The 27,925-nt window shown below is 43.4% G+C and overlaps 1 protein-coding gene across 2 annotated transcripts; it reads left to right on the top strand.

Annotated features, from left to right (window-relative positions):
* Window positions 1-27,780, top strand: dmpk (DM1 protein kinase). 2 transcript variants are annotated; one of them, XM_088912365.1, is made up of 15 exons: window positions 1-1,075; window positions 9,440-9,531; window positions 9,973-10,056; window positions 10,983-11,078; window positions 12,079-12,227; window positions 12,606-12,699; window positions 13,590-13,790; window positions 15,135-15,383; window positions 16,429-16,508; window positions 18,781-18,877; window positions 19,334-19,482; window positions 20,574-20,671; window positions 22,587-22,648; window positions 23,039-23,113; window positions 23,705-27,780. In XM_088912365.1, exons 1-15 carry the CDS (start codon window positions 922-924, stop codon window positions 23,804-23,806), a joined length of 1,782 nt encoding a protein of 593 aa, XP_088768491.1. In that variant the 5' UTR covers window positions 1-921; the 3' UTR covers window positions 23,807-27,780. The 2 variants fall into 2 exon arrangements, with proteins under 2 accessions (XP_088768491.1, XP_088768490.1); XM_088912364.1 differs by having other exon boundaries at window positions 18,757-18,877.
* The last annotated feature ends 145 nt before the right edge of the window (window positions 27,781-27,925 follow it).

Here is a 27,925-nt window from a genome sequence, read left to right as displayed (position 1 = left end):
TAGGGAGAGAACAGGTCAGCTAGAACCACTCAGCAATGCAAGGCACCAAACGTCAACGAACTCAGAACCGCAAACAAACAGAGAGAAAGAGCGTGGGTCACAACAGAGCTGAAGAGAGTCTGGAGCTGCTGGACGAGTGCGAGACAGAAGCGTACAGAGGGGCTGGAGAGACAGGAGCTCTCACAGATACTCAGGGAGTGGGGAACAGATAGTGGGTGAAATTAGAAAAAGAAGTTTGTATAGAGAGAAATAAAAACAGAGGAACAGCCAGAAAAAAGGAGAAACAAGGGAGAAAAAGGAGAAGGCCACAGAGTGCAAAACAGGGTAGGTCTGCGCGTTGAAGTGAGAGGATAGTTGGAGAAAACGGACAGTGCGGAACAGAAAAAAAGTGTGTGAGAGAAGGAGAAGGGGTGAGAGAGTAAGGGAGCAGGGGGCAGGACAGGAAGAAAACAGCCAGAGAAAAAGAGGGAGTCTGTGAACCAAAAAAACGCTGATTTAACAGGGGCCGGAGACAAAGCGTGCAGGATGAGAGGAAGCATTGAGGGAGAGACGGATCCAGGCTGCCACTGCTTTGCGGTCAACAGCAAGCAATAAAAATCACAGAATGGACTGAGAGAGCGAGTGCTGGAGAGACAGCGGCACACCAAAAAAGGGCTGAAGTCTGACTTCAGGGCGAGGAAGGCTTGACCGGGGCTCCGCAGTGTGTGGGGGAGCCCGAGGTGATATAAAACAAGGAAAAAAAGAGGGGATAAAGAGGCACTCGTGGCAGAAGACACGGAAAGGGCAGGGAGGAGGGTAAGAGCGTGAGAAAGGTCAGGGCCGCAGCGGGGTGGCCCACTCCCTCAGTGTTCTCTGGCTGGGCAGGGAGGGCCGCTGCCACATCCAAAACCATGGGACACCCCAGCCGCTGAGCCCAGGAACATGTCTGGGGGATCCTGCCCCCGAGAGGGGGTGCTGCAAAGCCCTGGCCCCGTGGGGCTGCAGACACTTCTGGACCTACTGGTGGGGGTCTACGAGGAATTTCGGGTGTCCCCCCTGGCTGGGGAGAAGTACGTCGCGGGATTCCTGCAATGGGGTCAGTACCTGTGTTTCATCTGTAACTTGCATGCCTGTTGAAGCCCGTGCTCGCCTGCCCACGGCCCAGGAGTGGGTCCTCTGGTTTCTGTGCAGTAAATGGGAAGGGGTTTCCGCACACAGACGAGCTCCGGGGAAGCAAGCAGAGCAAGGTCATGAAAGCCAACACCGGGCCCCAGCCATGTGAGTGCTGTTGTGGTATTTTTGTCAGTTACAGTATGTTAATCCAGGAGCATGTTTCATTCTTTAAGGATTAAAGGGCACTAGAAGGATACCTTCTTGCAATACACTGCGCCAATCCCTTCTGGAAACATCTTAGTGGTACAGCTCTCATTCTATGACCAATTCATTAATTTTTCATCATTTTCGCATTCTTGTCAACTCACCAAACCATATTTCCCACAGAAGAGCTTGGGTGTCAGAGAACGTTGATAGCTGTTGTGAGGAAATAGAGGATGATCTACAGTACATCATTGGGAGATTAATAATAATAATTAATCAGAATTAGTTGCACTTATGTGGTGCATTTCAGCCCAAAGGATCCCAAAGCTCTTGACATATAAGGAGGGAATACATTATAACCACCAGTGAAGCACAGCACTCACCTGGGTTGTGTTAATGTTATTATGCACCAGCAGGACTGCTACAAGCTGAATTGAAGAGGGCTGCCCCTTGAATTGAGAGGGACGTTCACAGAGGCCACATTGTACAACACCAGAATAGAATTTAGCCAGGCCCACGGTTAACACCTCTTGTGTTACAAACAGTTCCATGGGATCTTTAATCAAGGAGTCAGGACCTCGTTTTAATACAGATCTGGAAATTATGGATGAGAGTGTCATAAGAAGAAGTGTCTTAGACATTTTGAAGGACAGACTTTGTAGCTTGCTTTTAGAATACTTACAATTCTATACCTTGTAGAAAACAAATCTGTACATTTTTTAAAAGAAAGGTTAACTTGTTCAATGCAGTCCGCACACAGCTTGTGCCTATATTTTTCTGCACTTTTTTTTATAGATACACAAAATCCCACACAATGTAGCAATTAAAGGAGAAGCAGCACTCTTCACATTTTCGATCAAAAGTTTTTAAACTAGAGAGCCTCTCCGCAGCTTCAGAACCTTAGCATAGGACAGAGGAGAGATGCAGCTTTCTCTCTTAAAAATCTTTAAAAAAACTTAAAAATCACAGGAAATCACTGTTCTGAAACTGGATGAGGAATACCTGATCAGTTCAGCACTGACGCTTGGTGACTGAAATTCCAGTCACAGTTAAATGACGACACAGCCCAGATGTAGACCAGCAATATCCAAACAATAGGGCTCAATCTCTTCATCAAGCCAGTGCCTCTGCGGTATGAGCCTTCAGAGCAGGAGCCACACATGTGAAAGCCACAACCTAACCATCTCTAACCACTCAAACAGAGATTGCTGAACAGTGGCAGATTTTCAAAGGAGACCGGATATGAAAAAAACAGAAGAGCTGTGGTCGGCGATGTGTATGTTATTAAGTGCAGCCACAGAAGTCATGGTTAGAGGGGCTGCGTAACAGGCAGTCTTTCTGTATTCAAGAACTTCTGCAGCTCAAGAGGAGAGAAGTGTTGAGGCAGAGGTTTCCTCAGAAGGTAGCTCCAGGCTCTGGCACCTATACAGGACATGTTTTGAACACAGTATGGGAATCCATCATGTTTCCATCCTAATATCAAGAATGAGGCAACAGCTCTCCCATTTCCTCAAGCCATACTTGACGATACTGGAGATTGCTGGTTTGAATCTGTGCTGGCATTCACCCACTGTTATCTGGGTGACAGAATTTGTCCAGTGCTGATGGGAGGGGTGCTGGATTTGTTATGATGAGGCCTTCTAGGCAATCGGCTTCAACAATGTGGCTGGACAGCTTCTTCCTGATCCCTTCAGCCCTTTGTGTAAAGAAGAGATTCCCATTTAAGTTATCGGCTCACTGTTGCTCCTGATGTAGGGCTCTAGGTTGACTTTGGCAATGGTCATTCAAGATTTTACATACCTACACAAAGTCCCTTCATAATCTCTTCTGTTTAAGATTTAACCATGCATAAATCATATTTGTTCTGATATGGTATCTCACGCTTTACCATACCTTGTTTACACTGTGCCATGATCTTTCTGTACCATGGTGGACTTTTTTAAGGGTTTCAGTAGCTTCAATTTTAACCGGGGGGCAAGGCTGCAGTAGGTATCAAATGTTTGGCTCCAGCCTCTGTGTTTTGAAGAGGTTTATCTTTCTGCAGTTTGAACCCATCATCGCAAAGGGAGTCTGTGTCCTGTCACGAAGCAGGACACTCTTGAAAATTAAGCCCTCGTTTCCATTCCTCTCAGGTTCCCTTCACAGACCCTCAAATGTAATTCCTAAAAGAGGTTTATGAGACTGCTCCCACAAGCTTCGGGGTTAAAGGATTCACTAATGGGCTGCAGGATATTGTCTCCGCCCTCTCCATTTTGTAATGATCAGCTTTGTATGAAGTCCATCTACTCAAGATCAATCAAGCCTCTTCTACAGTACCCTGTATCTTGCATGGGAACTAAGTGTCACACATAGTTTGCGTCTGCTTCTGCTGGTAAAACTACAAATGCAAATCTCAAAAGAAATAACAACAGGGCCATTGTTAAAGTATACTATGGTAGACCTGTGGAGTACGTTTGTAGATTTCTGAGTTTTCTTTGCTCAAGCCACAGAATTATTTAACTTTGCATCTCAATGCTTTACTATGATTTTGCTATATTATTGTTGACGTAGTGCACCAAAGTAGACTTTTATTTGGATTTTATAGCCAAGCACAGAAACACAGAAGTAGGCAAAATAAAAATGCCAACAAGACACAGATCCTTAAGAAGTGTCCAGGAGATGAAAAAAGTCGCACTTTGAAACTGGTACAAGTAATGTGACTATTTAGGCAGGTACTTATACAGAACCCTTATAAGTGTCCATGCACACAGCAGCCAGAGAGATAAGCAGGTAGTCTACAGACAAGCATAAATCGAACAGTGCCCAATTCCCGACAGTTGTGGTGCATATGCTCAAAAGAGTTAATGAATCCAGAGAAACAGCACCCAGGCAGTGCAGGGTTAGCTGAAGCTGTTTCTCTGTTAGGAAGCGTGTCAGGCTCCTCCGAGTCACATGCAGGCCATATGAGAACAATACCCCATTTTCCCAGCCAGAGACAGAGCAGGAGGCTATTTGCTTCACAATTAATGAGCAATGCTAAGTGCATAGACTCCCTGGGACCATCCACATACTGTAGTTACCTCCATAGACTGAATATACTCAAAAAGCTAGTTCTCTAGTGTACCACCTTGCATGTACTTTTAAAGGTTTCCCTTTGTATCATTAATATGCAATTATTTTAACTGGATGAGAATCTCTTTACTTCTGTTCTTCCTTAGACCTAGTTTGGGTCTGCTAGCCAGCAATCAGCCTCTTCCCCAAAATAAAATCCTCCTTCTCAAAATACTCAGGAAGGCACGCATGTGTTAGTAATTCAATGACTATACAAGACGGATTGGGAAAGAAGAGAAAAATCTCCCTGCCTGACTCAAAGAGCTACCCAATTGCTGAAACACAAGAGCCAAAAATATGTACAGAGCAGAAAGTGCTTTTTTTAACAATGTCATTAGCAATAACAAAGCCCAGAAAAATGTTTATAGCTCTTAAAGACTTCCCTACTTGTGTGCCTCCCTTTGTATGATCTCATTGAGAAAGGTTTCAGATTCTTATGTGTTTTATAAAGCTTTGTCTAAAGTGCTGGAAATGTATGGCCTTGTGAACCGAGTTTATGGTGTTATCCTTGTGAGGGTGCATGTTATCTGTATGCATTTCTCAAACCAGGAGAGAACAGCAATAATAAACAAAAACGTATGGGAATGTTATAGTAACACATTTGTGTTACATAATTTTGTGTTTCTGAAGAACAAGTTATTATTTTCTAAAGCGTGTAAAGATAGCCATTTCAAACACAGCAACTGTAAGCAACTTATAACACAATAGAAATACTTTACAGTTATGTACTTTCATGAGTTCTCCCTGCATTAAAGTCATTTGGATTAGGATTTCAACTCAGGTCCTTATGAAAACTGTTCAATGGACTCTTGGTGGGGAACCTACAGTGACTCCATTGGATTATATATGACCAATCTTATAGACATTCTGTAAATTACATAGATATTTTTCATATGGGCTTTTAAATCAGGTTCATGTTTTTCGTTCAGGGGGATGTGTCCACGCAGCATCAATTAGACCGGACACGTGGCGCACTCGTGTGTTTGACTTTTAGGCAGCAGACTGATTTCGAAGGGAAGTCTGGCAGCGTGCCCCTCCACCCTTTCTCCTTCCCTCCCACTCCCTCTCTCTTTCTCTCTCTGGACCCAGGCCTTACTTGGCCAGGCAGTTGCACGGGACGGCATGCTTCTCCTCCAGCCACTCTCCCCGAGCCGGGGTGGCAGTTTATAGAGGGAAGGAAGAGTCCTGCTAGTCCATAAAAGGGCCACCGTCTCAAAGGTTGACACAACGCACTCTTGTCTAGGTTCTGGCTTCTTGGCTCCAGCGGTAGCTGCCAGTGTAAACAAACACAGGATCCCAGAACAAGCAGCAGGCTTTTTTTCATTGAAAAAAAAATCTTACTAAACATCCTAAGTCCTTGTGTCTGAGTGGCTTGACAAACTAAGAAGACTTGTAAAACAAACAGCCGTGGTTTGCTCTGTGCCTAGCATACTGCATGCTGTAAACAGTAAACTCCAGACGGCAAATACAGGAAGAAGAAAAGCAGCATGAGATACAAAACAAGCTAGCTCTTTCCTTCCAGTGACCATGTGATCTTTTTAGCTTTCTTATCCCTTACCTGTCCCTTAGCTTCAGACTCACTGTAAAGGGCTTCCATGCAATTCCTGATAAAGGATTTATATAATGGAACATATCACACCAGCATGCACTGGATGCTAAGTTCACAGGCAGCAGCCTTGTAGCTCAAGGGTAAGCATCCTATTACTTGCACAATCTGTGAAATCACTAACCACATTTGAGTCATAACTCTAAACTGGGGCCCATTTAATAAAGTAACTCCTGAGTGGCTGACCCAGCAAAGCTTCTGCTTGGATGGCATCTTGAGCCCAGGAATCCCATCATCACCATTTCAAACATGAGCAATGCCATTAGCCGCCAAGGGTGTGTTGAGGTTGGGTGGGCTTAGACTGGGCTGGGGTTTCCTCAGCTTCCTCTCGGTGCAGCCTGACTGCAGGCTGCCAGGACCTGCGGGATGCCTATGAGCTTGAGGAGATGTCAGAAAGAAGGATCTCACTCTTCAAGGCTGTGCCAACTTTCCAACAAGACGGTGTGGAGCTTGCACTTGTGCCCTACTGTAAATGGCTTTTGAGCATATACTGTAGCAGCCACCATTGCGCATGTACCAAAAAAAAAGTTTTCCTGGCTCAGGATGTTATTCTAGAGTGTAGTGGCGCTGCGTTGATTGAGACAGCATACCAGTCTGGCTTTACATGTGCATGGTCATGGGATGCAGTTTATAAATCACAGGTTGTGATACTGTTTCCCCAGTAAGCAATCAAGCCTATGGGTGGTTCAGAGCAGAAACTCAAAATGTTGACTATTATGCCTACACCATTCATATTATATGATATTGCACTATATTAATATTATAATGACAGGTGTATTTATGCAGTGGTGTTGTATGATCTACAAATGTACAGAATAGCAAACGACAAGTTCTGCATAAGCAAATAAAGACAGCTTCTTTATTTATAAAACCCATATCAGCCCATTTAACCCTTAAACCAGTCTAATCGGCAATAATGCAAAAAGTCTACCCTACAGATTGTCTGGAAACACTTTTCCCTCCAATAAATGATGGGTACCGTTAAAAACGCTGAGACTGAAAACGAAATAGGGACAGAATGGAATCTCACTGAAGTGATATATGGTGGCTTAAACCGTGTTTGAAGGAGAAAATATTTGTAAATCATTTTACATCTGTGTTTGCAGTCCTTATAGGGACAACCAAAACCAGGCCCAGCATGGTTAGATTTCCCGGGGATGAAGGGGTCCATGTTTTTTGGGGCAGTTCCTATTTCCAAAGTCTTCTTCTGGGTTGCATCTAAAAGGCTCTTTGTGATAGCTGCGACAGCTCCCTGGATATATTCCCTCCAACACAGAGGGCACTACACTGCTCTGTGTGCGCGGTTCTACCCTTCTCAGATATTTCCATTTATGATGCTGGCAGGGTGCCTGGCGTTTTGCCATAGAAACGATGGATACTGTAAACAGTGTGGGCGAGGCTCACAGCAGACTGTTCTGCCTCCCCCCCTCTGGAGGAAAAATAAGTTTCCAGAATTGCCCTCCCGTCTCACACAAGCTGCTAGGCCGGTGTATCCTCAAGGGGGATTAAATGTGACAAAAACTTTGTGTGAGGTGGAGTCAGTGCCAGTCTACACACCTCTTAGTTCCACCATCTGGGGCCTGAACACAAGCAGAGCTTTCTGGTGCAGCTGAACGACACATGTCAACTTCCTGATTCCTCAGTGGGATTACAGAAGCAGTGTGGAGCTGTGGCTAGGGCTCTGGATCACAAATGCAAGGCTGTGGGATCAAATCCCAGCTGGAACTACTGGGGTACCCTTAAGCAAAGCACTTCACTCAGAATGCTTCAGTAAAAATTCCCAGCTGTATAAATGGTTACATGTATAAGTCACATTAGATACAAATGTCAGATAAATTAATAAACAATTCATATACAGTGATGATCCTGATTTATCCTTCATATAAAAAAGTGAAAGGTAGTCTAATCAATTTAGTTGTTTTTTAGACTTTTATTCAGAGAGAAATTTTAGAATGTAAGAAAAGAATGAACACCAGCAACCGTGCCAAGTCAAACAGAGAAGCCTCCTAAGTACAGCAATATTAGATCTGTACACCATTAGGTACAGATCTCCCACCTTAATGTACAAATCACCCTTCATCATCAGGCCCTACGCTGCTGTTTTTGAGTGAGCTCTGTTTGGTGCTTCATGTTTTGTCTCCTTTGGGTTTGCTATGAGTAGGGCTCCTCATTTAAATAAGACAGGGTTAAAAAGATCACAAGAGCAGTTCAAGAATTTCATGCAATTAAATCAACTTCTAATAAAATGCTGGGCTCTGTAACATGATGATAAAAGGGCTGCGAGGGCCGCGAAAAACACGATTTGCTCCTTTTTTTTCGTTCACGGACTTAGTGTTGACTAATTATGTGAGACACGGTATTCAAGGAACTTCCTGTCTACTGCTCCCGAACAGTTGGTTACCTTGGATCAAACATTCTTTCGTATGTGAACAAACAAAGAATAGATCTACGGTCTTGAAATAGTTTCCTTAAAACAGGTCACATATGCTGGCAGCTATTCTTAGACCTTGGCAAACTATTTTTGACTTCTCGTTTCTTAGAGGAGAAATAAAAAAAAACACTGCTTCACAAATATTCTGCCACAGCTGGCCACTTGTTGTAAGTTACTCCAAACTGCAGAACATCAGAAAAAGAGTTTACGAATATATTCATGCAAGACCTTCACGGAGCTGTTTAATTAAAGGATACAAGTCAGTTATCTTCTGCAGTTCTAATCGAGTGCTTTCAAGACACCCACTACTTGTTGTGAAAAGTAGTGTCTCCGATTTCCTTCCCTAAATACACCAGCCATGGATTTCCATTTAAGGACTTCAGGGTCTGATTTTTTGTACTGAGTTGGAAACAGGTGTTTGGTCAGTTTCTTTTAGGCAGGGAAAACCGAAAAAAAAAAAAGTTTTCCTAGCTCAGAAAAACAGTTACTTAGGTTCTCAGTGTATAGGTAATTGGTATAGGTTGTTTTTTTTGGCAACAAGGTACCCATAAATGCAAAGATGGGAGGGGTATTGATGAAGGATTCCTCTCATTTTACCTCACTCAATTTCTTGATATAAACCAGTATTTCTCTACTTTAACCCTGATGACTTAATCACACCCAAGTCATTGATCCACCTGTGGCTGGCCTGTTTTAAAATCTGTACTGCCCGACCACTTTATTTAAGATGTTTGCTACATCTATCAGCTGTGGGAATTAGGGACCAAGCACCACCAATTTACAAAATGCTTCTGATTTACTTTGAGAAAGTAAAAATCAGAGGAATTTTTTTCAGAGGAAAGTGTTTTTTTTACTCTTTACAGAAGGAGAACCCCTTCTGTAACGTTCTCATTTAAACAGCACTTTGTAATCGCCTTCAAACAGCCAATGGAGCCTGCCCTGCTTGACCCAGTTATTGCAGGATGTCCAGGACAATGCACATCCCGTCGTTCCTTACTCTTCGTTTCCAATCGCAGCTGGCCCCCTGGTCCAACAGGTGAAGAAGACCCGTCTCCAGAGAGACGACTTTGAAATCCTTAAAGTGATCGGCCGAGGCAACTTCAGCGAGGTGAGGAGGGTAGGACGGCTAGCTGCAGGTTATGGCCAGTGTTACGTCAGACTGAGAGACAGGAGGTATGTAAGATTTAAGTTTTAGTGAAAAAGAGGTAACTGCTGCACTGCCTCAGTGTCCTGCAACAAGAGGAAAGTAAAGAGTATTGTTTTACGATCCCGTCAATATTCAAAAAAGAAACAACAATAATCTGTTTCCTCACACATCTTTACAGCTTTGAGTTGCAGACATAAGTAATCATCTCCTTGTACAGTTATGTTTTGGTACTTTATTAAATACAATGTCTTAAGAGCATGACTATTTGAAAAACTTAGAGATGTTACTTTAGTTCATGAATCATTCAACCAGCAGGCGAAGAAATATGATCCAGGATGACTTGCTCTTCAATGTCTCATTTGACTCCAGCTAATTCCAAAGCTGCACTTTTCCTTTTGTTAGGTGGCTGTGGCAAGAATGAGACGGACACAGCAGGTGTACGCCATGAAGATCATGAACAAGTGGGACATGCTGAAACGAGGAGAGGTAAGTCGTGGGTGCTCAGGTGTTTCACAGCAGTGTGTGTGGGCACACCCCTGATTCGAATCATCTGCTCTGGCATCTTGGGAGCTCAGAACAGTGATAGACAAACCCACTATGCCAGTAGACGGGGCTGCTGCTATAGCAGAGGTGAGGAAGAGTTGAATTCTCTTGAGAGTCCTGAAAGAGGTGAGAGAGATCTTTTCCTCTAAGGTCTCTCTACAAGCTCTGCAGCTACCTGTGCACCCATAGTAGTGCATGCAGCTGAACCCCAGATTTCAAGCTGCTCGCTCCTCTTGAACACAAGCTTGACACTTGATTATGGACAAATCTGCACAGTTTAACATACAGCACGTTTTACACATAACTAGTTAGTAGTATTGTTTCTACTATAGTCAACAAATGTGCTTCACAACAATAAAAAAATCTGGCAGAGATGCATTCAAACATTAGTGAATACAGCTGTAAATAAAAATGCCAGCAGTCATGAGAGAAACATTAAAGGCTATTTATATGGAATAAGCTGGGACACAATCCTGGAGGGCCAGGGTTTTGCAGGTTTTTCGTGCCTCTAAATAAAGCACCAGCTGAGTGAAGCAAATTGGTTCGATTAAACCAATAACAAAATGATTTAAGTAAGAGTAAGAGCTATGCTACAAACAAAAACTTAAAGGCACAAGTTTTCTCCATGACCAAAGTTAGACCATCCAATCGTCTCTGACTGAGAGATGAAGGGCTCATATTTGGAACCAAAGCAATAAGTGAGTTATCCATGGGGTCAGACGTTCAGAGAGCTGTAAGTGAGCTCATAGCTTTGAGTCAAGACCACACAGAAAAGGAGGCAGGTGAAAGTGCAATGGGAGGGAGTTTATGAGGGAGTCCAACAGTGAGCCTGTGATGATGTTTCTGTGTGGTGGATCCAACTCCCATAGGTGGCCTGCTACCAGGAGGAAAGAGAGGTGCTGGTGAGAGGGGATCGCCGCTGGATCACAGAGCTCCACTTCGCCTTCCAGGATGACAATAACCTGGTACTTAAAGCGTTTAGACTACATCAGGCTTCATTAGATCCTAGGAAAGGTTAATCTGGAGAGGAAGGCATTTAAACCCTCTTCATCATTGGTTTTCCACTAGCTTGCTGATCTGAAAACCTTGTCCATGCATTTCTTAAGCACTCTCAGGGTATCTGCGTCAACAACAGGGCTGGGCAGTTGGTTCCAGAAGAAAACCACCCTTTGCTTATAGTAGTGCTTCCTGCTTTCAGGTGTTAAAGATTTTAAATACCCCTCTCAAGCCCCTTTTGGCCACCTCTGTTCAAAACCATTGAGATTCATCTAATAAAGGTACCTGCTCACATTATTGGACCTACAGCCTGAAGACTCCAATACAGATTGTGCCACAAATCAGACACTCACTTTTGGGGTGGATATATATACTGGGATACCATCACAATTGTTTCGGTGAAGGAAACAAAGCAAAATGATAGTTCAGGCAGCAAATTCACATTCTCCTCCACACTGCACAAACATCATACCTCACAATTAATCCTCATTTGATAATTATCAAAGAAAAACATAATGAAAAGTCAAGGGTCATTGTGTGTGTCAGGGGGACAGTGGTCAAGGTTTTGGCCTTCCTTTGGACAGGACATTTGTGGCTTCATATCCAAGAGTGGAGCGGAATACTCCTCCGGAACTATTTCAGTAAAATACATAAGTGAATAAATGGGTGCAAATGTAAGTTGCTTTGGATAAAAGCATCAACCAAATTAATTAGTAGTGACTACAACACGTAGTAAAGATGCCTGTAGGAGTCAGAGCTGCTGTCTCCTTCCCAGACTCCCCCTGCTTTCTTAGCTAAGTCCCCAAAGCTTGCTGGTTGGGCAATCTAAGCATGCAGGTGTTTTAGAGGGAAGAGAGCCATTGAAGGACAGAACCAGTAAGTGTTTTAAGAAACATTTATCTGAAACTGTTTAAAAACCAAGCTCTCCCCTGTCCTCCTGTCCTCTTCCCTTTCCAACTACCCTTCCAGTATCTCGTGATGGATTATTACGTCGGAGGGGACCTGCTCACCCTGCTCAGCAAGTTCGGAGATCGGATCCCCGAGGAGATGGCCCAGTTCTACCTGGCAGAGATGGTGATGGCGATCGACTCTGTCCACAGGCTAGGCTACGTGCACAGGTTTTTAGCCTTGTAATCATTTCCTTTCCAAGTTCTGCAGCCAGCAGTTCGTCCGTCATGCCTGCTGGGACCAAACATCTCTGATCATCAAATGACTTATCCTTGTTCACTTGTCTTTATGGTTTTAACTGCAGGTAGACATGGGCAAAGTGGGGGAAAAAAAACTTCAGAACATTCAGAGCTGTAGGAGTACCATCCCCGCAGTTGATACGAGAAGCTCTGTGCTCTGTGGCTGTTACACAATAACCTACACGATCAGTCCTTTACTGAATATCCTGCATGCTCTGTTTGGTCTTCACAACAAACTTATTGTCGTTTTTGCCACGGATGGAGGGCGCTGCAGTCTGAACATTTGTTTTTCCTTTCTTTGGATTACAGAGACATCAAGCCTGATAATATTCTGCTGGATGCTCAGGGTCACGTGAGACTCGGTGACTTTGGCTCCTGTTTGAGACTACAGGACAACGGGCTGGTAAAAACATCTGAAGGCATGGGGTTGAGGGGTCACTGGTGGGGTTGCCAAGTAATCCCGCAATATTTTCGGACGGTACAGGTTTAAAAAATGTATTAAAGCATATAGTAAACTTGAATGAAATAGTTCAGAAATCTGGCCCAGAGAATATGCCCAGAGAAGAGTGACTAGATAATCAAATGGTTGGCTTGTCCTACTGTGACAGGCTAAAATAATTGACTCTTTTCTGTATTGACAGAAAGGGGGACTGGGAAGCTCATTGACAGCTCTCATTACCATTAAAATACAATATATAAAACATGTCACTTTGAATTTCAATTTTCCAATCATTTTGATGATGTCCCTAATGGTGCAATGTGTACACCTGCCTGATTTACACTCACTTCATGAAATCATAACTGGTTCAGTTCATCTGTGATTTGCAAACGATGGATTGAAATCTTTCTGCTTCTACTGTAAATGCTATTTTTCCCAAAAAATGATCTCCCAAATTGTTTAATCACACTGAGTTTCCACTACAAATGATGTCAGTATAGAGGTCTGTCAGTAACACGGTGACAATGGGACTTTTTAACAGCAGCTGTTCTTAAGACAGGCTTCAGGCTCTTAACCATCATGTTACCAGAAGCAGTGACTATGGGGCTCCCAGACTGATAACATTTGAGCTTGAGAGTCTAAAAACACAATGTGTCCATGCTAGTTCCTGGAGAAGGTACTGCCTTTCAAGCCTGCCTTTCATGTTTGAGGACTTACATTTAGCAGTTAATCAACAATACTCTGTGCTGAATTCTATGACAGTTGTTTGGGGGGTCGCCTGAAAGTCTTCATTGCTCCCCTTGTCTTTTAAAATGCCACTTTTAGCTCCGGGCCCACTCTCTTGTAACCCACAGATCCACTCTTCGCTGGCAGTGGGCACCCCTGATTACCTCTCTCCAGAGATCCTGCTGGCGGTGGAGGACAGCACCCGCGGGTACGGGCCAGAGTGCGACTGGTGGTCCATGGGCATCTGCGCCTTTGAGATGTTCTTCGGCACCACGCCATTCTACGCCGACTCCATCACCGAGACCTACGCCAAGATCATCCACTTCCAGGTAGCCCTGCCCTTGGCGTGCCAAATCTTAGTCCCTCCTGCACTGCTCCGTGTAATGAAAGCGCCAGATTGAGTGGGGCTCAGTTCATCTTGCCCATCCACTTCACTCCAGAAGCCTAATTAAAGGTTTGATGAGTCCGGTTGATAAAAGAACAAAAGGTTGGTGGCCATCTGAAATCATTCATTCAGCGAGGCTCTCTAAAATTTCAATGCGAACAGCCAGATCGGCTCGGAGTCTACTGCAGAATTGCTTTTCTGGACTAACAAGTGGTTATGAGCTGCAGACACTGTATACCCCAATGGCTATAACAAAAAAATAGCACTGGAGAAAAGCCAGCAAATGTTGCTGAGAAGCGGGTGGCTTGACCAGTGACTGTTCAAACATACAGTATTTGTCATACCCTGACCTCTGAACCCCTATCCCTGTGTTCCCCCAGCTGTGCTGAGCCTCTTTTCCACTGATTTACTGCTTCCTTCCTGTCATTCACAATACCTTCTCTCCAGCTGGCCTGCTGACTCAAGAGCATTCCTGCTTCCTCTCAGCACAAGAGGCACAAAAAGAGCAACAGCAGGGACCTTCCATTGTGTGTCACCCAATGAGAAGCCTCTACCTGGAGCACAGGGTGAATTCTGGAGAACAGAGGTCTCCGGTTCAAATCCAGGTTTTGCCATGTGCCCCATGTGTGCAAGCTAGATATAGCATCCCATAGGAAAGGAACAACTAGGTTATAGCTCATTGGTAGAGTATTTGACTGCAGATCAACAGGTTCTCCGATTCAAATCCAGGTGCCCCCTCTTTACCAAAATCCACGCAAGTAGTTGTCGTGGAAATAAAGTATCAAATGTGAACTGCAAAAGACACAGACTCTACTTTTTATTTGTATACCCAATGGTCTTAAGATTTGGCAGGTCTGGCAACAACGCCTGTAGCAACCCAGGAGAGAACGAGAGATATAGACAAGCTCCTCCCAACATGCCCACCACAAAGTCATCTTGGCATCTCTTACTGGTGTCGCTGCAAGCCTGCAGGCCTGTGACAAGTCTTAGGAGCTGCTGCTGAGCCAAGCCAATCCCTACCCTGGTGGTGTTGTACAAATCAAGCACTACCGCTTAGGAAGTCCTGGTCGCAACCAGCTAGTGACATGACCCAGGCTCGAACCTGCAACATCTGGACCACAGAGACCAACCTGCTCTTTTACGAAGCTCCTTTACAGCCTGAGCCAATCTGGAGGAAAACCACATTTTTTTACATTTTCTTTCTTTTAACAAGGCGACCAGGAGAGATCAGGTCTATTTCTTTCAAGAGCCGGCTGCGTTGTTATTGAGTTTATGCCCGACTTCCCAGGAGCACTTCGAGTTCCCCAGCACGGACCCCCCGGTGTCGGAGGACGCTCGCGCCCTGATCGGGGGACTGGTCTGCGAGCGGAGCCATCGGCTGGGCGCCGGCGAGTTTGAGGACTTTCGAGGGCACCCGTTCTTCGCGGGCATCGACTGGGACACCCTCCGGCACTGCCAGCCACCTTTCCAGCCCGAGGTGTCCAACGCCACCGACACCTCCAACTTCGATGTGGTGGACGACTGCCTGAGTGATGTGGTAATTGCATACTCACATGCACACTCTTGAATCTGCAGCATATAACGTACAGCCAGGCAATCTAATGCAACAGAAAGCTTCTGGTTTTGGCCTTGCATTATCTATTCAGAGGATACAGCCATTGAGTAAAACACGAAAGGCACAATAGTATTCAAACAATAGATACAATTGTCAAGTCCTGATGGAGAGCCAGTCAACACTACTGATATTCTTCTGTTTTCAAGTTTGTAAGAAGTTTTACTGAATCATACTTGTTCTCTTGGGGGAGAGCTTGTAGTCGAGACAACTGAAAACCTGAGCAAGTGATATTTCAATACCAGACATCCTTTTTCCTCCTGCTCTTTCTGGTGAGGACTGCGGCCCATAGCAGGCCCATTTTACACAATTAGCCTTATTATTGCAGACACACTGAGGGTACATCCCTCTTGCTTGGAACACATGGTTGGCTCAGGGACAACATTTCTGGGCTAGTGAACTTCTCCACCTGATTCATTTCTTTGAAGACATCTTTATTCAACAAATCTTAAAAGCAATTAACTTGCCAGGTCAACTCATGAAATCAGGAAAATCAAAAGGAGTCTGTTAAGAAAACAAGCAGGTTCACAGACAACTCGACCTGCTTGCTCTGTTTGTGGAACAGAATCCAAGTCCTACTTCAACTTCAATGCTTTATTGCCATAAAAATGAGTTGTATGGAACTCGGTTGAGTCAGCTCATACAATTACACACCATACAAATAAACTCCATAAAGCCAATAATAGACAGCATTCACCTGACACGACACATACCCTTTCAGACACTCACTGGTAATAAAATAACTAGCTGTGAGAGACAGAATAACAGTCCTTTGCAGTCAAAGGAAATCGAGCACCTAATGCAATTTGCGGAGTGGGTATCTGAGCTCAGCTTTAAAAACTAAGTGTTGGCAGAAAGAATACTTGCAGGCAGGTAAGTTTGATGCCACTGCAGTAACTCCCACACACACAAGACCGAGAACTGGGGGGGTTTAGCTATGGACTGAGGAGAGTGTGCTTTGTTGTTTTAGGAGACTCTGAGTGAGGTGCTGGAGGATTCACCAGCGGGGGTCCACCTGGCCTTCGTGGGCTACTCCTACACCGCCACCAAGTAAGGACAGAGGAATGTCGCAAACGTCTTCCACATCCATAGCCTTCCTGTCGATTCTCAGCCTGTAACATGCTTTGCACATGGTTCCATACCTTCCTCTATTTTCCAAGTGTCCTCACTTGGCTCGGCTGTCTGTGTAAACCTGCAGCTCCCTGTATATGAGGGTCATTTTGCAGCAGTTCAATATGATTTCACGATGAAAGGGTGCCAGTACAAAAAGATCTGATAGCAAATGGTCAATGCGAGACTCTCAAAAGCAGCTTCTTCTTTTTAATGGTTGCATGTCTTTCAAACATTATAAACTGTGTGGGTTTGTTTATTATTTATACCTCCTCGAAAGTACTTTAACACACACTGTCTTTAAAATAGATTTTTCCATCATCCTTTAATATTTTAGTTTTAAATGCATGAACATTTTCATAGATGAAGATATTTTGCATGCTTTTATAATCTAGATTAGTGATGGCATCAGTTCACAAGCACTAGGGGTTCGACGGGTGATCTGAATTAATAAGAGCAGTACTATTGTCAATGTAGTCACAATTCAGTACTACCACTTTAATTCCAGTTTACGTGTAAAACAATTTCACGGCCCAAAACATGTAAACCAGTATAACTAAAAAAGACTTTTAAAGTTTAGTTACTGTTAGTAACCTAGAAATAGTGCAAAAAGCAGTTCTGTGCCACCAGGCGTATTTATTCCAACGCAACCTCATCCCTCTAGTGGCGAAACTGTGCTATAACGCTGCAGAAACAAAATATCCATCGGCGACAAAAACTTTAACATATACCCTTACAACATGACTAAACGATTGCTCTTTCTGTTGAACTGGCGGACGAGAATAACTTTTATCACATTTTTCCCTTACGTGAGCATAACAGTACCTGTAATTTCAAAGGCGAGTCGTTAAAATCTCGCGGTTAACTACAACATAATTTCCTTATTTGTTAATTGATATATTTTACGAGTGACTGTTTATAACGGTTGACAAATTAACGAACAGTTATTTTACCTAAAGTTCTGTGTGACTGCATGTGTCTTCCCTCGATGGTCGTTAATTTCTACGTCCAGGTTAAAGTATTGTTGGTTTCGCCCACTTATTTGTAAACGTCAGGCCTGGCATCTCCTTTCTGCACTGACTGAAATCAGAAATCGCTTTCTTTTTCAGACGTTAATTCACCGAGAGAGAAATTAAATACAAGTAATTTTTATTCGCGGGCAACATTATTGCCGTATATCCTCGCGAGCATTTTGGTGACATCTTGCGTCAGTTTCTAGGGGGGGGATTAACGCAATTCTTAAATTTAAAAAGTAAAATACACAATTGTATCAGTTCTTAAAGGTGTAGGGGTTCTACATAGTCATCAGAACATTTTAAAATCAGACTTCTTTAGGGACCGTCTTCCCTGGAGTTGATTTTCGATACTGTATTTTGTTCGTTCCGTTATGAAACAGGTTCGGACTTTTTGTACATATGAAACCAGAATTACATTCATTATCTGTGGAAATGCGAATGTGGAGCTTATTAAAACTCCTAGTTTTTAACAAGCAAATAATAAAGCGTGGAAAATTGGGCCATTTATAATGAGTCGGAACTTTCAAATCTGTAACGGTCACTCTAGCTGTCGCACATGCGCAGCACTGAAAATGGTGCAGACGCGTGTTTACAAAAATTATTGCGAGATAAAATACAACCGAGTTACACACAAGACAGGCGACTAAATAGCTGAATGCAGCTAAAAGCTGCAAGGTATACCACTGGGAATCTGGTAAGTAGCAGAGGTTACCATAATCCAATTTTATCATTGCTTTAATCGATGGCTGGCAACAAATGTTGGAAGAAGTGCTTGAAACCCTGTCGATAGTACATCTTAAAAATACCTATAAGTAGCCCATGTGTAATCTCCCCCGTGGTCCAAAACGTTGTACAAAGAGCTTCATGTCCTGTATTAATAACAGCAGAGTATTTTTTTATAACTGTAAAGTGTTGGCACACCAAAGTACAATAACTAAGATGTTCAGAGCACTGTGCAACATCAGTTTGATTCCGTCCAGCGCACTTCCTGTAATTCAGTTTAGACAAGTCCTTAAGTCAGTCGTACTGTGTAGCCTGTTTATTTTTTCTTAACAAAAATCTAAAATGGAACACCAACACAGAAACAATGCAAAACAGATATGCTAAGACTGTGGAAAGGAAACGAAGGGTCTGATTCTGTACTAAAGAGCAGCACCTGGAAACTCTAATAGTGGGGGATCTGTGTCTTCCTGCAGAGAGACGGGGGCCCAGGACCGCAGTCAGGACATCATGATGGAGATCGACAGGCAGCAGCTGACTGAGGAGGAGAGCCTGCTATTCCAGGAGAGGCTGGTAGGGGGCGACATTCCTTGTTTCTTTGTCACAGTATGTGTCCCCCCCATCACTATACTGAGACCCAGCTTAGTTTTAGCTTTCCCAGGAGGTCTCTCATCCAGGTACTGGCCAGGCTCACACCTGCTGAGCTCCAGTGGGCTGCAGGATGATATATTGTGTTGTTGTCACTATTTGCGATATACAAAAGGGCCTTTTGGATGAGATTGTTATGAAACATCACAAATAACTGTAGTCCATTTAGCCTTTTAGCTAATTTTTGGTGTCCTAGATAAACTTCTGCAGCGGCCTGCACAGACCTGCATCAGATCTTCCTGCATTTCTCATGTGATTCGATTGGTACATTTGGTCTTCTTCGGTCACAAACAGCATTAGCCTCAGCTTTCCAAACTGCCATTGTAGTTGCGCTGCCTGGGATCTGCTCGGCAGGTGTCTCCTTGCTGTGTCCCGCTGCAGAGTCAGGTGTGGAGGCTGAGGGCAGTGCTTCCTGCTGAGGTGCCCGAGATTCTGGAGCTCCCCCTAGCGCTGGGGCAGAGAGCCACAGGGCCAGTTTGCTGCCGAGAAGAGATGGACGTGAGCACCAACCAAAATGTCGATTTGCAGAGGTAGGAAAGGGCTCCTCCCTCTGGAGCTTCCTGGTAGATCGCTGGGGTGGGAATAACAGCAGTCCTGATCGCAGCTGTTGTGTGGCAAAGTCTGAACATCACGTGTTGTTCGGGCTGCAGTCAGCAGTAGTAGAGGAAGTTATTGCCATAAGTACACATACATTGGAATTCTCATTTGCACTGATCTCTCGGGACAGAAACAGTACAACAAACAACACCACACAATGTAGACAGTACATTAGAACATATTAAATAATACAACCAGAAAAATAAATATGGACTAGTGAAAGGAAAAAAACAGGATAATCCATACAAAAAGTGCATAGTGCAGATGTGCATTGAGCCAAAAGCATTGCAGTTAGCTGTTAAGGATGTGTACTGCAGTAGGGTAGAAGTTAAGGATGCGTACTGCAGCTGTGAGGTGCTTGGCTTGTGTGTACATTTCCTATGGCAGCAGTCCTCCTGTTTGCCTCAAGAATGCACCTCCTGCACCCTAAGCAAGAATCATACTCCTAGACCTATAAAACAAGACCAAGGCTTTCATCTCGGTGACATGTGTTGCTGGCATTATAAGGAGTGGTATAAAGTCTTTAATTCTCTAATCTTGAAGGGATTGTTTTGCATACCCTTATTAGCAGCAGTCTTGAACCTCCTTATCTAAATTAATACTGGGAATTCCAGGACTAGTGATAATTTTGGCATGTTAAACCAGTGAGAAGTGTTTTAAGATGATCATTTCACCAAGAATTCTACAATTCTGTGGATAAGTGACATCAAATTGGATTTGATATCAGACACATATCAAATTTAGTTTCCTTGTGTAACTTAGTTTCCCTTGGTATATAGACTAAAATAAAATAAAATTTAATTGTGTGGTTGGTGGGTGTTCTGAGATGACCTAGACCGCAGCTCCTGGGTGGACTGGAATAGAAACTGGACACTGCTTTGGTCATGTCCTGTCTGTGTCTCTTTTTTGCTGAGACATAGGTGGGATCCTGACTTCACCTGCCTCAGATGTCTAAAAGCTTGTGGGTTTCCTCCTGTAGTACTCACAGGGCTCCCCTTTGCGTGGCTGCTTGTTTTCTTCACAGTCGTCTAGAAGAAGCAGAGAAACGCAACTGGGAGTTGGAGGGAGAAATCGAGAGGCTGAGACTGGAGATTCAGGGTCTCCGATCTCCAGGGCACACAGGCAAGTCAGCAGGGCTGGGTGACGGAGTCACCTGGGAAATAGCCAACTTGATCTCTCATTGTACCACAGCTGGTGGATGTGTTTGTAAGATTGCAGTAGCTTTACTCCCTCTGGCATTGGCCAAGTTAACAATTCTCATGCATTTAAGCAGTACAGTTACTGCAGTTATGCATGCCATTCTACCAAGCCTGGTTATGCTTGAAACACCAAACTGCAGTCCTCAAAGCCGAAATGAAAAATATTCACTACCTCTGCTTTAAAAAGATCAAGTATGGATAACTATGGACAATAATAGGTCCATCTAAAAAATCAAGACATTTTGCCTTCGTATACTCTCTGCACAGAATGGAATATACAGTACATACTGCAGATTGCAGGTTGGCCCCATGAAGGTTCATGTAGAAACCACTAGAGGGCAGCAACACCGCAGCAAGGGGTAGGATGCTCAGGCAGTGCTGTGGCCTTGCATGTGAGAATGACTTTAATTGAAGACTACTCATACGAAATTAGCTACAGGTGTGTATTCACTTGGAAGGTGTATGTTCTCTGGGAACGAACAGGAGAGTCTTCTCCAAGCCTCATTCCGGGAAGGAGCTCAGAAGTGACTTTAGAGTAGAGGCGATAGCTGGGCCCTGGACCAACTGAAGGATGGTGTGGGAAGCAGGCGCAGTCAATCCCCGGACCTGCTGCTGGAGGGAAGTGCTATGTGAAGGGAAAGGAGTGGCATGGCCCTGATCCAGTATTGACAGAAGGGAGAGAATTCCCACATCAGCACCCTCAAGGAAATACAGCAGATGAGAGGAGGAAAGGAATTTGAGGAGCAAGTGTAGGGTTTTCCATTCCAAAGTCATTATTTTACTAATGGCATTCTGTCTACTGTAACATGCTACCAGTCACTATAAAATCTTTCCAAGAATATATAATTCTGTCTACAGTGGCGGTCTCCTTATGTAAAATAATGGTATTCCACTGATTTCTGTCTGCAGTAACACGACAAGGCTATTCTAGACTGTACCCAAATTTGTTCCAGAGTATTACTTTCTTGTACTCTGTTACCACTGTTTACCTCTTTACAGTTGTGTTACTTAAGGAATCTTATTTTATTTCAACCTTGATACCTGACCTCTAAGTTGCTGAACCAATCTCACCAATAGCTTCATTGTAAAGAACAAATGCTACTGAGTCTTGGGGTAATTTTTTTGTCTTCTCTTTACCCATCACATGTAAATATCTTGCTCGTTTGTCATCTTTAATTGCAGAACAATGAGAGAAAACACTTTTAGAACATGTCCTGCAGCCCTGAACTTGTTTCTCATCCTCTTTTGTTTTTTGCTTTGTGATACTGTTATTAACTTTCAAATCTTATTTACAGGTATAGAGGAGAACTAAGTCAGAGCCAGGCTGTAAAGCTCACTGGTGCCATGTCACTTGATTTCTCCTTGTTTAGAAAGATTTTTTTAAATATATATTTTGTGCTAGAATACATATTTCGTTCCTGACTGAAACGTTCAATCATATAGCTTCCAGCATCACCGGCAATTAAAAATGAAAGAAATGGAACTGCCATACAAGTGACAGATCTGTTCATTTCTTACATTTTTCTTGAAAAGGGTAGTCTTCTGCTTTCCTATCCCCACTCCTACCTCCACCACCATCACTTTTCCTCCAGTCACAGCACTCCCTATAGTTGGCTTGTCCACTCATCCAGGACACACCCACTCTGTCTAATCCCAAAAGCCAGGCACTCAGCCACAGCATTGCCAAAACATGCTTTTCACGCCCGGCCCACTGCACACGCTCCTCCAATTGCATGGCTCAGAGCACCTTCGCCCCACACACACCTCATATCACTTCCTGCTTGCTTGGATCACGCATTCAGCTGCTCTAACCAGCTTCTCTCTTCCTCCAATCACAGAGCTGAGAATCTGCCAGTCTCACCACACTTTGCCTGCCTGGTGTCCGGATCTCATGTGGGATGTAAGGATCTTTTTCTGCCATACATAGCTAAATATGCTATACTGCTATACATAGCTTTTATTATGTTATGTTTCGTTTGTGCAGGAAGGAGACCGGTGTTTGAGATGCACGTTGTTTCCGACTGGGGGGCAGTAAGAATAGATGTTTGGAAGAGCCCTTGTCAACTTGCTATATCAGATCTAGCGTGTTTAGTTGGTAGTAGCTAATTGGTCCAAAGATCTTATCCAGCTGTTTATTGAAAGAAGTCAGGGTATCAGTCTGAACAATATAGCCGAGCAGCTTGTTCCCGTCTCCCACAATCCTTTGTTTGAAGAACTGCTTCCTGCCTAAGGGATGATGAAGACTCGGCCTTGCCCTTGCCTGTTTACCAGTGATAGCTTTTATTTCCAGAGTTCTGTGACGCCCTCTGTCTGCCAGTACCCTCTGGTCATCCCCATTCATCGTCACCTGCTGCTGTTCCACAGGGTGGGTGAACTCCTCACTTTCAGTCTTTTATCTTCACACTATTGAATCACACAAAACGATGGTGCAACAAACAGAAATGTATTATACCCTGCCAATTAGTACTTAGTTCAATTCATTTCTGAAGTGGAAAATGGAATCCTCTGCTTGTAACTCAAGAGGATTTGGTTTCTGTTCCACCCCTAACCTTCAGAGAGCAAAGAACATGTTCTGTTAGTGAGCTGAGGGTGCTGTTAGGGCTTTAATCAGTATAAATAAATAAGCCTAACAGCATACAGGCATGGCAGTTTATAGTACAGTGCAGGCTAATGTCACTGTCATTGCTTACTTTGGCTGACTGACCTCTATTCACATTAGTTTGCCAGTTACTATTACAAGCCTTGCACCACTGCCATTACATTGATTTGAGCAAGAAAGAATAAAAGATTAGACTGACACATACACTGAGAGATTAAAGTTTAGAGGGTCACCACAATGGTTTTTGAGAAGCCGGTGGTGACTTTCAGGATCCACTGCAGATTCTTGTGTGATCTCTCTCTTCTTCCTCCTCTGCTCTCTTTTCCTTCCCTCCTTTCTCTCTCTGGGCACTTGCAGGTCCGCTGGCCGCTAGTGAGGACTGAGGGGTACTTGCTCCTGTGTGCAGCTGGCAGTGACCTCCATGCCTGGTCACGACACTGTAGCACAGAGCTCAGCTGACAACCAGCCAGCAGAAGGACAGAGAATACGCTGGATCTCTGCCTTCAGGTCTTTTTTCCCCTCTGAGCGTTTCAAATCTGCCAGATTGCTCAGAAGAACGCACAGTATTTGGGAAAGTGATCAACATCTTACGCCCTCACCATGAAAGCGAATGATCTCGATTCCCTGAAACCCCACCCCAACCACCAGCCCCACCAAGCAGTCCCCTTTGTGTTCGCACGGCAGGAAGTGCCGGTGTTGAGTTCATGTTGAGCATCGTCCAAGCTGGGAGAGAAAAATGGACAGTACCTTGCTTTGCAGTGGAGCCGATTCCAAGCTTGCGAACTGAAGCTGCTCGTCAGGATTGGGCTTAGGCACAATGCAGTTCCATGATGCTTGCCACAGACTAGCTGCCTGAATCCTCGATGTGCCCCCCCTTTTATTTAATGTGCACCGAAAAATGTTCCCCTGCCTCTCTTGAGAGATCAGCAACACATAGAGCATAAACACACGCACTAAAACACACACACTTGCCGAACAGCGGACGGCTTGGACATTTTTGAGCCACCTCTGGACTCCTTGTCAGCGGTAATGCTGTTTTGTGGTCTTGGCTGGTGTTGAACCTTCCTGTAATGGTGATGACGATGTCTTGGTAGGGGTAAGTGGAGAGAGGCTGTCTAAATGTGTTGGCTTTCGTGGCCTCTGCTTGTACTTATTTTTGCTTTGGTGGTTTAAAGGGTCAAATGTGCATTTAACAGCTCCAGTGATGGTTGGCAGCTTGGCAAAAAAGGATGAAAAGCAAAAGAAATCCTTTGGTGGAAGCTGAGGGGAAACAGACCTGATTATTCAGCACTGAGTTGAGCTCCCATGACAACAGTTGTCCTACACAGGGTGAGGGAAGGAGTAATGGGCTTACTTCTTTATGTCACAAACACTCAGACCTCTGGCACCCAATGAGGCCACGTAGGCAGAGATCGCCGGGGTCATGCTTCCTCCTCCTTGGCTCAAGAGCTCATAGGGTTAAATTCAGTTTACAGCCCTTTCATTTTTGGTACTTGTATATCTGCCTGCCTTTAAAGCTGTAATGCTCAGACATTTAAATTCCACATAGAACAGCAGGGTCTATTTAATAACAAAAGAAACTGAAGCAATTTATCAATGCAACTTTTTTAAAACTTTTTGAATAGGGTAAACATAATGCAATAGAGTACTAGTAATAAAAAAAAATTTAAAAGCATGACTTCAGTCAAATTGGGGAAACTGTTTAGATGGTCCTGTTGAGAACAGTAAGAAAACCCATGTGCTCTTGTTAGGAAAAATGCCCACTTCAGGCTACAGAGGGAACAGGGAGCTCAAAACCGATTTGCAGCACTCCCTGATGTTTCGATTGAGAAGCTGCTTGAAATCTGTCGGGTTTAAAGGCAGGTAGGTCAAAACAAAACAAGGACCCTAAGAAAAGCAGGCAGGGCTCCGAGCTGGGAAAGGGTTTAGGAGGATGTGCTTCACTCTTCACATTGATTTCCTTCACCCGGCAGAGAAATGGGACAACAAAATGGGAGGGGTATATAGGCTTACGAATTGAGAATTTAAATGTGTTTAAAATAGGTTTAAATGAAAAATTTTCAGTTTATCAAGTGAATGATCTATTTATAATTATTATTTATACAGAAATGTGTGAATAATTAAAGTGAGATAAAGGTTGCTTCGAACAACACAAGCGGACATCTTCCCCGAGTGAGAGGTGTCCCGAACTGCTGAGCATAAAAACGGTAGTAGCACACACTGTCCACTTCTGGCTGGAAGGCTTCTTTACATAATTCCTTGGCCAGCAAAAACACTTTCAGAAGCCAAACTGTGAACTTTGCACTACGCTAGTCGCCTGGGGTGTATAATCGCATCAGCTGTATTCTCCTTGAAAAGCCTGTTTATATGTATTTATGCACAAGCCCAGCTCACTGTTTGTGGAATATGGGAAACTGGGGGAAAAAAACACAGATCGCTTTGCCCCAGGGCCTGGGCTCGTAGAGAGGAATATTTTTACCAAAGAACAAAAGAAGTTCTTCCACCCACCTGTTCTGATTCAGTTTAATGTCAGTCTAATTTGATGTTACACAGGAGAGAAATAAAGCCCAACAGGTAATTACAAGTAAAAAAAAAGTAGCTCTTCACATTCATTTAGTACATATTGCAAACCTCAATTATCGGCACAATTTGTTTCCAGGTGCAAATGGAAGTATTGCTCTGCTAAGACTTGAAAATCCAGATGTAGGGGTGTGTCTCCTGTATGTCACAAATCATGCTGCCTGCAAACCAAGTATGAAACACAAATTTCACGATAAACAGGTTTATTTAAAACACAACGAACTGCTGAGATTCCTCTCAGTAAGCAGAAAGTCTGCATTACTGAAAAAGCAGCTTCTTTATGACATGGAATGTGAATGGTTATTTTTGCAGCTTCGTAAACCTTTAGAGCAGGAATGATTAAATACTCAACCTTACAATCTATTATAGTGCAGGTCTCTGATATAATCAGCTGCTAAATTAGTACTGCAGCCAAATCATAGATTTAACTAAACAAATATCTGGCTGTACGAAAATACTGTACTGTAATTAATCTGAAGGTCTGGTATTGAACAACCTCCTGCTCTATGAAGTGCAGAAATAGACAAATCCTGTGTCTTAAATCAGTGTATCCGATACGTTCCCTTTGAAAATGCTGTGAAGACGCAACTGTCTATTCTGTATGTGGCAAGTCTAGCCTGTGTACAAATATAAATCTTGTGCAATATTAAGATAGACATGCATGACAAGGACACACTATTTTATGATAATACAAAAATAATATATTGTAACTTTTATTTTTTGAATGGGGTTCTTTTATAAGGCCATTCGCATACTATAAAAATAAAAAAATAACTAGTTTCATGTATGTGATAACTTTACTGTTGGGGGCTGGGTGGTCTTGAGTTCATTATCTTTCTAGAGACTGGTTAATTCTGGGGACTTGTCAGGCACCTCTGAGCTGACATCACCCCTCCTAAGTCACTTATCCACTGTGGAACTTGAAGCATGAAAAATGATTTATTTATGTTGCATGATCACTATATCTCCTCTGTGCTGCTATAAGAGTCATATATAGCATGTACAGCTGTGCTAATTCTGAGCTGGTGATTCAAATAACGGGTTATATAAAAAGGGCTTGTCAGCTGTTTAAATTCTCTAGCTCAGTCTGCCAGCAAAGGAGAGGAATGGAGTATAAAACCATTTTGTGCTTTAGGCATGTAAATACAAGTTCTTTATAAGGATGCAAAATCTATGCCCTTGCAGCTAATTTCTTAACTGAATAGATGTCTATAGCAGGTTTGTCAGTTTTTCAAAAGGAGTAACCCTCTCTGTTCAATCCGTTCTCTTTACCATAGTGGAAATCATTTAAGTTCTCGAGAAGACAGATTCATTCAAATAGCACATCAGATGTTAACCTAATGTTTGTATGGTTTGTTAAAGAACAGCATTATAGCTTTGAAGAGCAAATTGGTTTGGAGGGTATTTGTTTAAGAAATTGTAGGACAGGAGAGCTCTAGTCCAGTTAGTCATATAAGTCACTTTAAATCACCTGTTTTTGTACAGATGAAGAATACTTGTAAGCCATAGATCTATTAAGTAATTTGTTCATTTATTGGAACTCTGGACCTGAAACTTAAAAGTACTTGGAGCTTTTGTTCCAAATAATTTCTAAATTAATCATTCACCTGTTGAACCGATCATGGTTAAATTGTTTCATGTCTGTAGGAACTGATGATTTTGTGTTTATCTATAAAGCCCTTTTGGAGCTGAAGTTCTTGTGGTAGGATCTCTATGCCAAGCTAAGCCTCTATGCTATTGAGGTGAAGAGGTTTGTGATTCTGTTTATGTACTATAACCTAGTGGCTTTTCATTATAAGGGCAAAAAGCTTGCAGTATATTCTTTTAAGGTTCTTCAAACAAAAACTGGTCTGGGCTATAAAAATGTAAGCGCTATTAATGAGCTATTTTTTATTCCTTCACTGTCAGAATACCCGATTCCTGGTGGAAATCACAGCATCCTGGAGCCTGTCCAGGAAGCATAAGGGCCCAGTGCCGGATTACACCCAGGACACTAAT

This window comes from Atractosteus spatula, chromosome 3 (assembly GCF_055471065.1).
Source record: "Atractosteus spatula isolate fAtrSpa1 chromosome 3, fAtrSpa1.hap1, whole genome shotgun sequence".
In the NCBI taxonomy this organism is placed as follows: domain Eukaryota; kingdom Metazoa; phylum Chordata; class Actinopteri; order Semionotiformes; family Lepisosteidae; genus Atractosteus; species Atractosteus spatula.
Note: the sequence above shows the minus strand (reverse complement) of the source record. Positions and strands in the feature narration are given on the sequence as shown.

What these genes read in the sequence shown, in the direction of transcription:
- dmpk (XM_088912364.1), top strand. Translation starts at nt 922, where the DNA reads ATGTCTGGGGGATCCTGCCCCCGAGAGGGGGTGCTGCAAAGCCCTGGC. An exon ending in GACTACAGGACAACGGGCTG is followed by an intron (nt 12,700 to 13,589) that starts GTAAAAACATCT and finishes TGTAACCCACAG; the next exon opens with ATCCACTCTTCGCTGGCAGT. An exon ending in ACGACTGCCTGAGTGATGTG is followed by an intron (nt 15,384 to 16,428) that starts GTAATTGCATAC and finishes TTGTTGTTTTAG; the next exon opens with GAGACTCTGAGTGAGGTGCT.